This window comes from Epinephelus fuscoguttatus, linkage group LG16 (assembly GCF_011397635.1).
Source record: "Epinephelus fuscoguttatus linkage group LG16, E.fuscoguttatus.final_Chr_v1".
In the NCBI taxonomy this organism is placed as follows: Eukaryota; Metazoa; Chordata; class Actinopteri; order Perciformes; family Serranidae; genus Epinephelus; species Epinephelus fuscoguttatus.
This window is the reverse complement of record NC_064767.1, coordinates 15046241-15060213: the sequence shown is the minus strand read 5'-3', so window position 1 is coordinate 15060213 and position 13973 is coordinate 15046241. Positions and strand designations below refer to the sequence as shown.

The window sequence follows — 13973 nt, the reverse complement described above, 5'->3', positions numbered from 1 at the left end:
AATGTAATTACATCAGGAAAGGCCGTGCTCCCATTGATCCTTACATATTCTCATTCTCACATACATATGTGGATCAGATTCAAACTGGCAATAGATTCTTGAACCTGTGGAAAGGGATAGCTAACACGTCTGGAAATAGAAATTGGTAAGGTGATGAGTTCAACTGCTGTACCTGCTCGGCTCCAGCAAAAGCATGGTAAAAGCAGGACACGTAGGTCATGATAGCTCTTTCATCAGGCTTGGGGGTGTTGATGATGTCTATGGCAGGAAGAGGTGGAAAAATCAAAAAAGCAGAATTCGAAAATGGAAGAGGACGGACAAAGCACATCATTTCCTCTCCAACAGATACTCCAACAGACAAAATGTCCTCATACACACACACACACACACACACTGAAATTCATATTGTGTTTTTTTTTATCAGGAAAACTCATATTAAATACATCTATTTTATAAACATTACCTTCTGCGTCCAGCATTTTGGGAATGTCCAGGTGTTTCTCGGCTATGTCAAAAGCCAGGTTCAGGTTCCCCAGAGGATCATCCTAAATAAAGAAGCACAATTCTGCATCACTGAGCAGCAATGCCGGACTTAAAATGCCACCGCACTGACCTCTCCGCTATGGTGGACACATCATACTCCCTGATGACCTACTGTACATGCACACTCATTTACCAGCACTGGTTTTAAATTTATACTTGTGAGAAGTGCTGCACAAACACCTCAAACTAACCTTTTATGTTTTTCAGTTTTCACACAAGCTGCATGTTTCTGTTCCATGATCAGTTCCATAAATCAGTCTCAATAGGACTGAATAGGAAATTTAGTTGTTACAATTTTCTGACAGTAATATATATATCTATTACAATAACTGTTTTTTTTGTCAATTAAGCATTTGATCTTTCAGTATAACATGTCAAAATAATGTCTTTGAGATGATGATGAAGGAAAACAAATATTTACATTTCTGAATCAATAATCAGCAGATTTTTTGTTGTCTTTACTTGAATGACTTCACTATTACACTAAATAAATTTAAGGATTATATGCTTAGAAAGGAACTGTACTGTAGGAGAAGAAGAAGGAGGAGGAGAAGAAGTCTAATATAATATTAAAAAAAAAAGTTAAACAAAATAATTAATAAATAATTTATCTTGATAAATAATATGCACATTTTCCTATGTATATTGTACTGAACATTTATGTCTATGTCAGTTAACCCTACTTTATATAACCCATGTTTTGCTCTATTTTGATATGCTTATGTAATTTATGTTTGTTATCTTCAGTGTTGTTGTTTTTTTAAAAAAAATTTGATTTATTTTCATATTAATTTCCATGTTGTAATGTTCTCATATATATTGCAAAAGAAACCGTCAACCTATGCTGAATTTTATTTATTTATTTATTTTTATTTAAAAGGGGATTAAAGAAATAACCAAATAAAGAATAAGTAAAAAATGAGGAAATTATTATAAATAAATTCGCTTGCAAATTAATCTACTAACATGTTACTACAGAAAATATTTCTACCCTACAATATACATCATATATTTCCTGAAATGACAGATTTAATGACAAATAAATCTCTGACAGGAGAAAGCAAGTATTTTAAAAGAGTGGGAGTGTTGCATTAAGCCAACAGCTGACAGTGAACTCTTCCCTGCTAATGGGACAGTCAGTGAGAGTGCAATGGGGTAAAGGGATCATGCTATCATGCTGCTGCTATTGTCCCTATCTCTGTACCGCCGTTCCATAAAGGTGGGGGGGGGTTGGGGGCTGGCGCACTACATGACAGGGCCAGCTGCTTACAGATCCAGACCAGGACATATAGATGGATGAGCAGGGTGGGTAAATTGATGATGGGATGGAGGGTTGGATGAATGGATAGAAGGATGCCGCTGATCAGAGCTGTCTCGTCTGGCGGTAACACTGCAAGCTTAACAAACACGCTCACCTGGAGCCAGACTCAACAGCTGCCTGGCACGCAATGCACCTCCTCCTGGCAGTGTGAGCAGAACTGGAAAGTCCAGGTGTGACCGAGTGTGTGAATACATATGCCAAAGAGATTGAGGAAAAGCAGTAAAGAGAAATAGATATGCTAGATTGTGTGTGCGGCCTCATCGCTCACATTTACCCTGAGTGCCCTTTCCTAACCATGAAAATCGACACCATCGTTACTTCAGATTTGACTGCTTAATATCACAGTACACATCTCACGGACATCTTCCTGCCTTTCATGAGGACCGGCAGCCTCTAACTGGGGAACACTACGTGACATCATGGACAATAGCAGAGGTAAAGCTAAGCCTGAGCTCTGCAGGGACTAGGCTCATGTTTCTGTGGCTATTCAGGGTCAACTGCGAGCCAGAGCAAGTGAGTTGTGTGCTGTTACCAAAACAAATGAAAATGTCACTCTTCGTAATCAGCCATGGTGTTTCCCCTACTATACATATACACAGTATTGGGCCGAATTTGGAAAGCAAATGTTCCTATTTGAGCTCAGCAGCCCAGTTTCTCATGAGAACATGGTCTTATTTAAAGGCAATGAACAGTTTATCTGCAGTATCAAATAATAAAATCACAATAAAAACCTCATAGACAAACTCTCTATTGTCATTTCTCCCTGCTTGCAGTTTTCTAACAAAACAAACTTGGCAGTGGAAAAGAGAAGCCCCAACTATTCACCCAGCAGCTGGTTAAGACAGCCCCTTATTCCAGTAGAGAAAGGGAGCGTTACACGCTACTCGACGATGATGGGAGAGCTGTCAGCTGGGCTCTCTAGCTCTGCAAATATGCAACACAGCTCACTGAGGCCCTCATCTGTTTATGCTCAAACACTGAGAATCCTGGGCATCCGTTAAACCCAAAACATTTAACTGAGCTGTGGATCTGTTTGTCCTGAAAAAAATTCAAGCTCAAGTGCTATACACACATCGATATGCTGGAATAGAGACGTCAAACTCTGCATTTATCTGTCATAATTTAAAGGTAGAAATGCCTTGAGTTGTATTTGTACCACTTAAGGTTTGACACTAAATGCACTTAGGCTAAAGACATTCGACTATGAAGAAGAAGCAGATCCATAGATTAAAGTAGCATCACATCCATTAGCCAAACAACACACTGTTTATCTACAGCAAACAAGAGCTTCATCCTACAACAAACAAGTGGACTTCCCACTGACAACTTACTTGTCTCGAATAATCTGCATTGTAAACAACACAAAGCTGGTGCTTTGAAACACCACATATTTCTCTAAGTGCCATAAATAGTACCAACAGTCCGATGGATCCCAATGCACTGTCTCAAGCTCACACTGCTATATTTTGTAACTGTCTCTAGATCAAACACTTCCCTGTTCCCACAGACAACTCAATCAAAACAAGCAGCCAGGTGAGCACTGTGAGTAACTTGTTAGCAGAGGAAACGGCTCAAGAGATACACCTATAGTCCTTATTCAACATAAAAAGTACTCCTAAAGTGGTGTTCAGTTCTAGAGTTCAGTCTGGATCTCACACTGTGACAGAGGTGTTAATTTTGTGGAAGTCAGTCGTGTTAGTGTTTGGGGCTAAAACACAGCATCCTGGTTACAGGTGAAACCACACGACACCTTGTTGAGCTTAGAGTAGTCGAGGAGGTCGGGTCTGTGTCTATGAATCAGGGCGCAGAAGGCCAGGCCATCCTTCCAGCTTCACAAGCCGAAGAGCAGAGAGAACCGACATGTCAGTTCAGACAGCTTACATGCTAAGTTGGAGTGCAGCTCTAGCAGAGGAGCGACAGCACTTGGTGCCACACTCAAGTCTAGATATTTTGTACTGTTTAAAGTCAGCCTCGGCAAGAATGTAGTACTGACATGAAATACTGCAAAAACCAAACAGCATTTCAGACTCAGTAAACAGTATTTGTTGAGTTGGATACTTACCTGACATGGAAGTTTTGGACGTTGACATTCCTGTAGGGGGCAGTCTTTCTCTGACACCACAGAAGAAGACCCTCCTTGGCAGATGTTTCTGAGGAGCAAGTGCATTCAAAGGAATTGGTTAGATAGTAGTAATCAATATATTATATAGTATACTAGGGTCGTCGGGACTGTAAATAAATATGGATGACATGTCTCCACTTGCCTTCAATATACAGAGGTGAAGTTAAAATATCCCAGATACGCCTGCTACCACCTTGCTCTGATGACGTCATTTGGAGCCAGAGCCTGCACAGTAGTGACTGCTGCGGTATCAAGTTTCCTGCCCATACCCGTCTGACCAATCGTGAGCAGTGCCACTGAATGTAAGCCCACTAATATACTCACACAGCTATCAATCACGTTGTAAAATCCCTGTTTTATAGCATTAAATTACTAATTAAATCCAAGCTAATTGGAAAAACCGTGTGATAAAAACAAACTCAAATGACAGAAACCATCTTTGGGAAAAATTTATGTGACATGTACTTTGAGTCTTTAGTTTGGCTCATGTCCCATCCACTAACATAGAGAGGGCGGGCATTATGACCTATACTGCAGCCAGCCAACAGGGGGCCATTTAATGTTTTGGCTTCACTTTTGGGAAGCTGTCATGTCGTCCATCTTTACGTACAGTCTGTGGTTGAGCCAAATGCTGGGTTGAAACAAGTATCCTGTATGGATAACGTGCTTTTTATGAGTACAAGCATTATCTGTGTAAAATGTGTCAATGTCTGTGCTTGTGACAAAGGAAAATCCTCATTTGGGTAGCTACATAGTTCTCTCACTCTTGTGATCAAAAATGATCTGAGGCTCAGTATGACCTTGTTCTATAAATACTTCTCTAGTAAATAAAAAACATAGCAACTTCTGATCAACTCCAGGCTTAAAATAACAATGTCTGATCTTGTCTCACCCACTTTTGGTTAAAACTCTGCCCATTGCCGAGTACGGATACAGATACAAATAATGCAGTTGGTTGATTAGATGCAGATAATGATGTACGCTCTCCCCCCTACAGTATAGGTTTTCCTTGTCTACATCTAGTGGACATGGTGTCTTTAGAAAATGACCTAGATTTGGATTCTTCGAATTTTATTATCTCACCTTCCACGGAAATGTCCTGAATGGCGAAGCGGAGGATGATAGTCCAGATCATTCCAAGTGTCATCTTTACATTACCGTCCACAATCTCTGAAAGACAAACACCAGAATGAATACTGACGTCTGATTATCATTCTTAATATTCTGCGTTTGTGAGTTGCTATTAGAAACCTGATGCCCTGTAGTATAGTCATATGCACAGAAAGGTTTCAGGTACCTTCAGCTCCAATGGAGACCAGTTTTACTCCTTTGCTCGTGATGAAGTCCAACGCTTTGTTGACGTTAGCAATCTTATGAAACCGCATCTTCCCTCTGTCTGGCTTGGGTAACCTCTCTCCTGCAAAGAGAACATTATGGGACAAAGTTAATACTACAGTGATCAAAATGCAGTGAGTGAAATGTGTACATCATCCTGCTGATGTGGTATCACAGAGAATAAATCATGAAGTTCAAAAAGAAACATCTCCCTTGAGTGCTCTAACCTGAGATAACTTCCAGGAGCAGCATGAGTTTTAGTCCATTCCTGAAGTCCTCCTCAATATTTTCAATCTGAGTTCCAGCTTTCCTCAAGTGGGAGTTACACCAGGCTGTGAAGGTCTAACAAAAAAGACCCAGGTCAGTTAAAACAGGATTTATAAAACGTCACCGACATATTCTGTGCAAGAAAACCGCAGTTATTCATTTACTTCCTGTGAAGCTCTGATGCACCACAGACAATTGGAAAGAGTAAAGACCAGATAAATGCCACTTATTGATAAAAAACGCATTCATACAATATTCATATTTTAGGTAAAGTTAAAGCAAGTTGGACTTAAAACTTTAAAATCTCCTTCAAATGATATGGATTATGCCACAAGCATGAATAAAGTATTATATTATTAAGTATTATATAGTATTATAGTTCATCACATATTGATAGAAAATTGTCTTAGGTTTGGGGCTCACTAACATCATAAAAAATACACTCTTAAAAGACTCACATAAAATGAGAAGTTAAATAAAAACTGCACTGGAAATAAGAGTTTTTCTGATTTATCTTTTTGGCATCTAGAGCAGCTGCCCGATGGGAGAATCTACGGAAGTAGTGAAGAGGATCTGAGGGGTGCTTTGTGATGAACTAGGCCATAATTTTAATATAATTTGGGGAGATAAACAATCTAAATTAAAGAATAACCATGCACCACTGTCTGAAATAATCATTAGCAAATGTAATCATAATCGTAAATAAACTTCACAAATTGCCATTATTATTATTACTGCTGGTTATAGTATTAGAGTGTACCGCAGTTCTGTGTTTCCAGCAGAAGCCATTGCTCAACTGATTCGGGCTGGTACAATGTCAAACACTGTACTGTCTCTCTATTTAATGTCTTTCAAATGTAAAGTGGAAAACTAGGATGTATTATGAGTGTTATATGGGCTATATTATTGTCAACAGTTAAAGTTTTTGTTATGTATTATAATGTCATAAATATGTCATATAAAAATCATAATATGTCAAAAAAAAAGTCCTAAAAAAGTCATAGTACCTGTACAGTCCTAAATCATATGCTGGCTTCCTAAAATTGCCCTTTGAGGAACCCCTACTATAAGATTTTTGATTCAGAATGCTTTAAAATATTCAGTTTAGATGCTAAGGGTCCAGTTTTTAGGATTAAGGGCGTAAGGTGGTTACCGTGGGCCCCAGTGCACCCTATTATGACAGACTCTTGTGCACCCTAGTTACTAGTTATGGATGTTTGTAAGTTTTAGACGTATATATATTTTACCAACAGTGTGTCTTACTGCCACTTTTATGTTATATCAGCTTAAAGATGTGCCCAGCTTGTCAGTCTTGAGAGATTTTGCACCTAAACCAGCTGCTGTAAATCGAATCATCTTGTTACATGACTGAACAGAGAACTGCTACTGGACCACATCAACATACAAATGATGCAACAATCATCATTACATATCTGCATATGACAAAAACTTCAAAATAAATTATTAGTTCAACTAGTGTTTTTATATTGAATTATATGTTTTTTAAAATATTTTATGTAGAATGAATATTTAATTTTGTAATAGATTTAACTTGAATTCATTGAACACGGGTGTATTTCCAGTTGCCAGTCGGACCCCTCCACCCCACGGGCCCCAATGCAACTGCACTACCTGCACTGTCTACTTACACCCCTGATTTAGGGCCATCTAACTGCAGAAATATCTAAAATATTTACAACTATGTTTTCATTACTTTATAATCACCTGAAAACAAGAACCATGTTTTTGTTACCTCAAAATGAGCCGTTTATCTCTACATATGCAGCCAGCACATTCTCACTGCGACCTCGTCACATATTGGCATTTGGTCATGGACTTTCCACGTCCAGATGTAACGTACAAGGTACCCTGGGTGCTATTTTCACAGGAAATGTACCGTTTACATACAGTCTCTTTCAAAATAAACGCACCATGTCGGTACACCGCAAATTGACATTTTTTTCCTTCAATAAACACACATGGTTAGGTTTAGGAAAAAAGAACAGGGTTTGGCTTTAGAATCTTACAGGACACGGACACCACTATCTCAGTTGAAAGTCTGCGTTTTTTGGCCCCACTCGGACTTTTGCCACCTAAACTTTCGTCCTTGTCCCACTGACGCCACCAGGTGCCAATAAGCTATAACGGTAACCGGCCGCATATCATGCCAATGTTAAAGGACGCCTTTTTCATTGATTTCTGATGCCGAAAGTCACTGCCCAAGCGCTGTATTTCGACGACTTCAGAGTGAGACCAGGCTCTCCCATATTGTTCTACAGCAGCCCAGAACAGATATATCACCGGCTCTACATTAGGCAATTTGCGTTTTCATGTCAGCCACTGTAGTTCTACACGCTTGGCACACGGGAGAAGTTTCACTGTGGCAACCTCACTGCTAGATGTCACTAAATCCTAAACACTGGACCTTTAAGTTGGTAAAAATTTCTTCAGAGTGGGATTTCCACCAAATCACCCTAAAGGGTCACAAAGGAGGGTTGATTGATAATGGTACCCTCGATGTTAAACAGGTGATTATGGTCCTGGTGATGAAGTCTGCCTTTCTTTTACTGCATGATTGTAAAGGACTGAGATTTGTGCTTGAGTTATGGGGATGATTTTGTTTTTTTCTCCCTCATCTTTGTGAGGAAGTTGTACCAGAATACACTCTTGAAAGTGAGGACTGATTTGATGAGTGGCCAGTATTACTTACACTATTATATATTCCTCTCTGTAATAGATCTAAACAAACTGAGGCAGCTAACAGCTTAACACTTCAAGACTACATTAATGGTAACCTTTCTGACCACTGTTACATTTGCAGATTAACCTTCAGTGACCCATTAGTGTCCAATTTCAACTTTTTCTCCCTGTAGTTCCACGGCTAACGACCATCAGGGCAAACTAACTCCATGCGAGGCACTGAAACACTGTGTAAATCAAGTTAAGACAGGATCATTGTCTTTCTCCTCCTATTTTTATAAAGTCTGTCAATAGCGAGCCACAGAGTTCACGGGCGCTCAACACTGTGCGGATGAAAGCTTGGAGCCGACCACAGAGCACATTCCGACCGATATAAGGCGTTAAATTTAGCCTGCTCTGCTGTGCCTCACGATAAGAGACCGGGAGGAAAAAACGCCAAAACATCTCAGCGTGTCAACATGAGTGAAAATGTCACGTGGACGCAGGGAGAGTTTTCCCCCCTCTCACGTCACTTTCTGTCACCATTTTGCCACTTATGATGTGATTGCTTCCAGCTGTGGGGAGATAGCTTTATCACAGTGCATGTAAAGCTGTTCTTCCAGGTCATGGTCATTACAATGCTGAGGTATGAAGACAGGCATGCATGGATAAATGATGGGAGGATATTCTATTTTTAAATGATTTGATGGATAGGCCACAAGGACAAATGAATGGGTCTGTCATGGTGTCAAAAATGTGAACTCCTGCCTCAATAAGAAAAACATTTTAATAAACTATAGTCAACTAGAAATTACATTATGTTTATAGGTACTTCAGTGGAAGTATAGGGGAGACTAGGGATGGTTGCAACAGTTTAACTTCCTCCAATCAGGAACAAGCTTTTAACCAAGTGTGTTAAAAGTCATTTAAATGTTGAATAAAAAGCTTTCAAAACCTTGAGTTTCTGTCACAATCCTTATTTTATAATGTTATATTGACTCCAGGTTATGTTACAACCAACGGAGGCCGCCATGTTGCACCACGTTTGTTTATCTGGTGTCTTTATCGGGTCAGTTTGTTTTGGAGAGGAAGAGACCTCTGCTAATTCAGCTCCCTGTAAAAACCTCGTGAACATCGGGATCTTAAGTTATCTGGGGAAAAAGTGAGCGCACATTAGCAAGTGCTGGGCTAACGGCCCATCTCCAACACGCCAAACAGTGCAGAGAAACACTGATTTGTAACATGAAACTGCTTTTTAACTGTGTTTTTACTGATGTAAATCACCAAATGCAGTTGTTTTGGAGGCGATGAGACCTTTGCAGGTAATATGACTCCTGGTAAACACCTCCCGAACATCTGGATCTTACAGTATCAGGAGAAAAAAATGAGCACACATAAGGAGGTGCTGGGCTGGCGGCCCATCTCCAACATGCCAAACGGCATCAGAGAAACACTTACTTTTAAAATGAAACTGCTATATTCAGTGTTTTTACCTGCTTTAATCACTTGGTCTGTCTGTTTTGGAGAGGAAGAGACCTCAGGGGATGATTCGGATCACAGTAAAAACCTCCTGAACATAAACACTAAAGGTATTCTAACCGGGAGAAGTTTCAGCTGATTGCAATCTGCAATCCTCACCACTAGATGTCACTAAACCCCCCTAAATCTTACACATCTCTACTTTAAAAGAGCTCAAAGATACTGACAGAAATGTCAAAAATGTTACAGCCAACCCCGGTCTCCCCTACACTGGTTTTACATTTGTATTTTTCACACTTGGTTTAACTTCATTTTTCATTTTTTAAGCACTTCACTGGCCATTTTTTATCAAACAGTGTACTGAGAACATTTCACATGAGCTCATTTAGCTTTTAAAGTAGTGTTTGTTTTTACACCTGCCATTTTATCAGCTACTACAGAAATACAACAAAGCAGTTTCGCACTTTTTCTTACACATCTTTGAACCCAGTCGAGCTGTATATGGGTGCCAGCCCAGCCACTCAGGCTTCCCCCCTGGGTGCCGTTGCAGGAACAGAATATTACAGGCTTTAGAGTAAAGGCCATCACATTCCCCACTGAGTGAGTCCCCAGGGTGTATGTGACATTGAACTCCTGCCCTCCATGTGAAAAAACGCAGCCTGTCGGTTCTCCAAATTTGACCCAGCTACAGTCACAGACCCCCTGCTGCCCACTTTCCAAGCCCCCCGCCTCCCCCTCCAACACTACTGACCAGTGACGATTAAAGCTAAAAATATTCATGAATCACATCCAGTGAGGACCAACCCTGTCGCTGAACTGGCTGATGCCTGTGGGGCCTCGCTGGGTCGGAGGCTGGCAGGCCGCGTCCAGGAGGATGGAAAATAAATGAGAACCAAGTGTTTAAATTGTTGAAAAGACAGCGGCTGTGTAACATGAATGAGCGCTGAAGGCGAACCTGTCTGGGTCAGGTAATAGACTGAAAAAGGTCACATTAATATCCGCTGATGGAAAGAAACCACAGCTGCTGGTGGGATTTAAGGTCACTTGGGCTACATAAGAGACATTATTTGAAAACAGTGAATAAAAATGAACAATGCTGCTCCCTGTGAGTGTCAAACAAGGGTACAGAGCAACTTCATCACCTCCCACGGTGCCAAAAAGAAACACTACACCAGTGTTACTATATGCAACCATCACTGGTGCTTTATTAATTCTGATCACTTCCAACAGCTGCTCCATAAACCAAACCACTCTCCAATGAGCAACTTGTCATCTCCAAATTATAATAAGTAAAAAGATAAACACTGGAAACATAGCTGTGCATATAAAGCCTGGCTATCTGTTGCTGCCTTGTGTTGCCAGAAATACTCAGTTTTGTCATCCCTGTGGGGGCCAGTGGAGGTTAGGGGCCGCGCTCATGGCCTCCAGTTGTGCAAAGGGCTGCAGTTTAAGGCCTAGGCCAACTTTTAAAGCCCTAAAACCAAGTGACAGTGTGGGAGGTCGAGGCTATATCGAGTTGAGCTGGTGCTGCTGCTACAATATTTCTGAGTGGTTTCTATAAACAAAAGAATTCCGCACCAAGGACACTGGATTAACCCTACTATAATGCCTTTTGGTCCCGAGGTTAAATTTAGCTGCAGCGTCCATTCTAATCCCAAGAGCGTCATCATGTGTTAGGAGCATCTGTTGACAGCTCGCATTCCGCGCGTATCAGTGGAGAGGCAGCAGACTGCAGAGCCGCTGGAAGGCACAGCTATTGTTAGCTGGTACCCACCGCATCCGTCCGTCAAGCCGCCCTCTGAGGACCCCCGGCTGCGGCAAGTCAGCAGCACCTAAAGGGAAGTGCAATGATTCTTGCCTTCAAAATAAAATTACATATGATACTGCAGTTGGTGGGGAAAAAAAATATTAGCCCTCAGGGGCGTAGCACCAAAATCGGGGCCCTTCGCATCAGCAGCACTGTGGGACCCCTACCCATCCTCTTTTGATCAATGTCTCTTTCACACACCTTTTGATTTTTTTTTAAAATTGCTTTCCTTTTTTCCTTTCTTTTCATTTTTGGAATCCACATTTCGCTTTGTTGGGGAAGGATATGACAATATGCATTGGTATAAGCATATCCATTCACTAACTCGGCTCTTGCTGCATTTAGAGACAAGCCCTTGTGCATAGGGGCCTCAGAGAGCTTCCACTACCTTTGAAACAAAGGTCAGTCTTTTGGCTGATCTATTCAGGTAATTTGATTTAGTCATGACCTCCCACTGGGGCCCTTGGTAATCAGTCCCACCTTTCCCCCACTAAGACGCCCCTGGTGCCTGATACACTGGCTAAAGTTGATGCCATGCCATTGTTTATTTTTCTACTTAAATACTTTATGTGAATTGAAGTCCAAGACAAATGCTTCATTAACTTGATATCTGTGGTAAAAGAAACACCAATTCTATTTATTTTTTTGTTGTTGCTATGTTTAATCCACTTATAGGCTAATCCAATAATATATTATATATGGCTGAGATCCCAATGTGTAGACAGAGAATTCTTTTCACTGTATCACCTATTTGTTTCATTCCACCATTATCTTAATTTCTTTGTTGTCTCCTACGGTGGTATCTCACTTGAACTATGCTACACTGCCTCCATGATCTACAGTGGCAGTGCTCCATTTCGTCTGTGTCTGTATGATTTCAGAAAATGTGCACAAACCTGACGAAATGAACCCAGAGTGCAGACGGAAGGTTCTGTCCATCTCCATATCTAAAGCTGAGCAATAATGAGCCCTCACCTGTCTCAGAGTATTTTTACACTGTAGTATTCCTAGTTTTACTTCAATCAATCAATCAATTTTATTTATAAAGCCCAATACCACAAATCACAATTTGCCTCACATGGCTTCACAGCATACGACATCCCTCTGTCCTTAGGACCCTCGCAGCGGATAAGGAAAAACTCCCCAAAAAAAACCTTTAACAGGGAAAAAAGTAGCTAAAATACCAAAATATTTCTCGCACGACTTTTCATTTTCCCCAGTGCTCTACATAATTTCTTAGAACTATTCCGTATATGTAGTTTGTTATGCTTGATTTATTAAAGAAAATAAAAGAAAAAAAAGCCCAGCCACCACACAAAGTTAGCTGGGGGCCCATCAAACATTTGCACCCAGGAGTCTGTAACTTGATGAATCGGGCCTGCACTTAATGCCCCTGAAAATATCAGGTAGGGCCTTTCACAATCAGTAGTGGCATCATGCTTTATAAATAGCCTCTTTTTTTAAAAGAAGAATAGGCCTCATAATAATGAAAAGCTCAAGGGCGTGCTGTTCGTAATTTATATAACAGTTTTAAAGTATTCTGTTTCTATTCAATACAAATCACTAACAACTACTAGCAAATACTTTTAACATCTCAATTTATAATTAATCTCAAAAATAAAAATGAAAAAAAAGTTTTTAAGGGGTGGGGTGCCTGAATACCTTAAAATAAATAGAATTAAAAAATAAAAATAAAAAATAAAAATGTCACGGAGGAGCATCCTCAGAGATCTCCCTACAGAGGTCTAGGCTAAGCCCCCAATGTCCTCAAATCCTAGAACCGCCCATGCCACTCCGTTGTTTTATTTTGAAAGTATGAACCGGAAGTTCCGCTCTTTACTATGCTGTGTTTGACTGAAGTCCCAACGGAGATGAACCCTGTTGATCCATACTGTATAAGCACAGTACTGACGTCATATTGAAATATCAAACAACTATTTTAACTTCATTTTGAGTAACATAAACACATATATTTCACCTTCACATCCGTCACACAGCGCACAGCCTCAATATGTCGAGGATTCATCTATTGTTTGTGACACTGTCTTTTCTTTCTTGACTTACCTTCCTCTGCTGTTGCTCCCAGGCAGGGTCCAGTAACATGTCCCTGTCCCACTCATCCTCCTGGATCATGTACTCATCCTCGTAGCCGTTATCATAGTGCACCGTGGTCTCCACCTGGGTCATCATCATTGCTCCGTCACACTTTCTGTTCCCCCGAAACTCAACTGCGTGTTGTCCTTGTAGACGGACAGCTGGACTAACAGTAGTGCTGCTGAGGACGGGACACTTCCCTGACTGTCTTCTCTCTGAGCTCTGTCTCTGTCTCTCACGCTTGCCCTTGTCCTCCCGACCTGACAGACGTCTGGCCCTGGTTGCCACAGATGAACAAGCGACGGTATCATTAGTACTGGACAGTC

At 40.7% G+C, this 13973-nt stretch overlaps 1 protein-coding gene across 1 annotated transcript in view; it reads right to left on the bottom strand.

Annotated features, from left to right (window-relative positions):
• The window catches only part of actn2b (actinin, alpha 2b), a 31183-nt gene extending 17254 nt beyond the window's left edge, over positions 1-13929 (bottom strand). Inside the window, exons 1-8 of the mRNA XM_049600615.1 lie at positions 13618-13929; positions 5549-5663; positions 5284-5403; positions 5070-5156; positions 3927-4014; positions 3615-3693; positions 464-545; positions 173-258 (exon numbers count right to left, since the gene is read on the bottom strand). Coding sequence (XP_049456572.1) covers positions 173-258; positions 464-545; positions 3615-3693; positions 3927-4014; positions 5070-5156; positions 5284-5403; positions 5549-5663; positions 13618-13746 — 786 coding nt within the window. The 5' untranslated portion in view covers positions 13747-13929. The remainder of the gene's footprint in view (positions 1-172; positions 259-463; positions 546-3614; positions 3694-3926; positions 4015-5069; positions 5157-5283; positions 5404-5548; positions 5664-13617) is intronic.
• Positions 13930-13973: the final 44 nt, after the last annotated feature.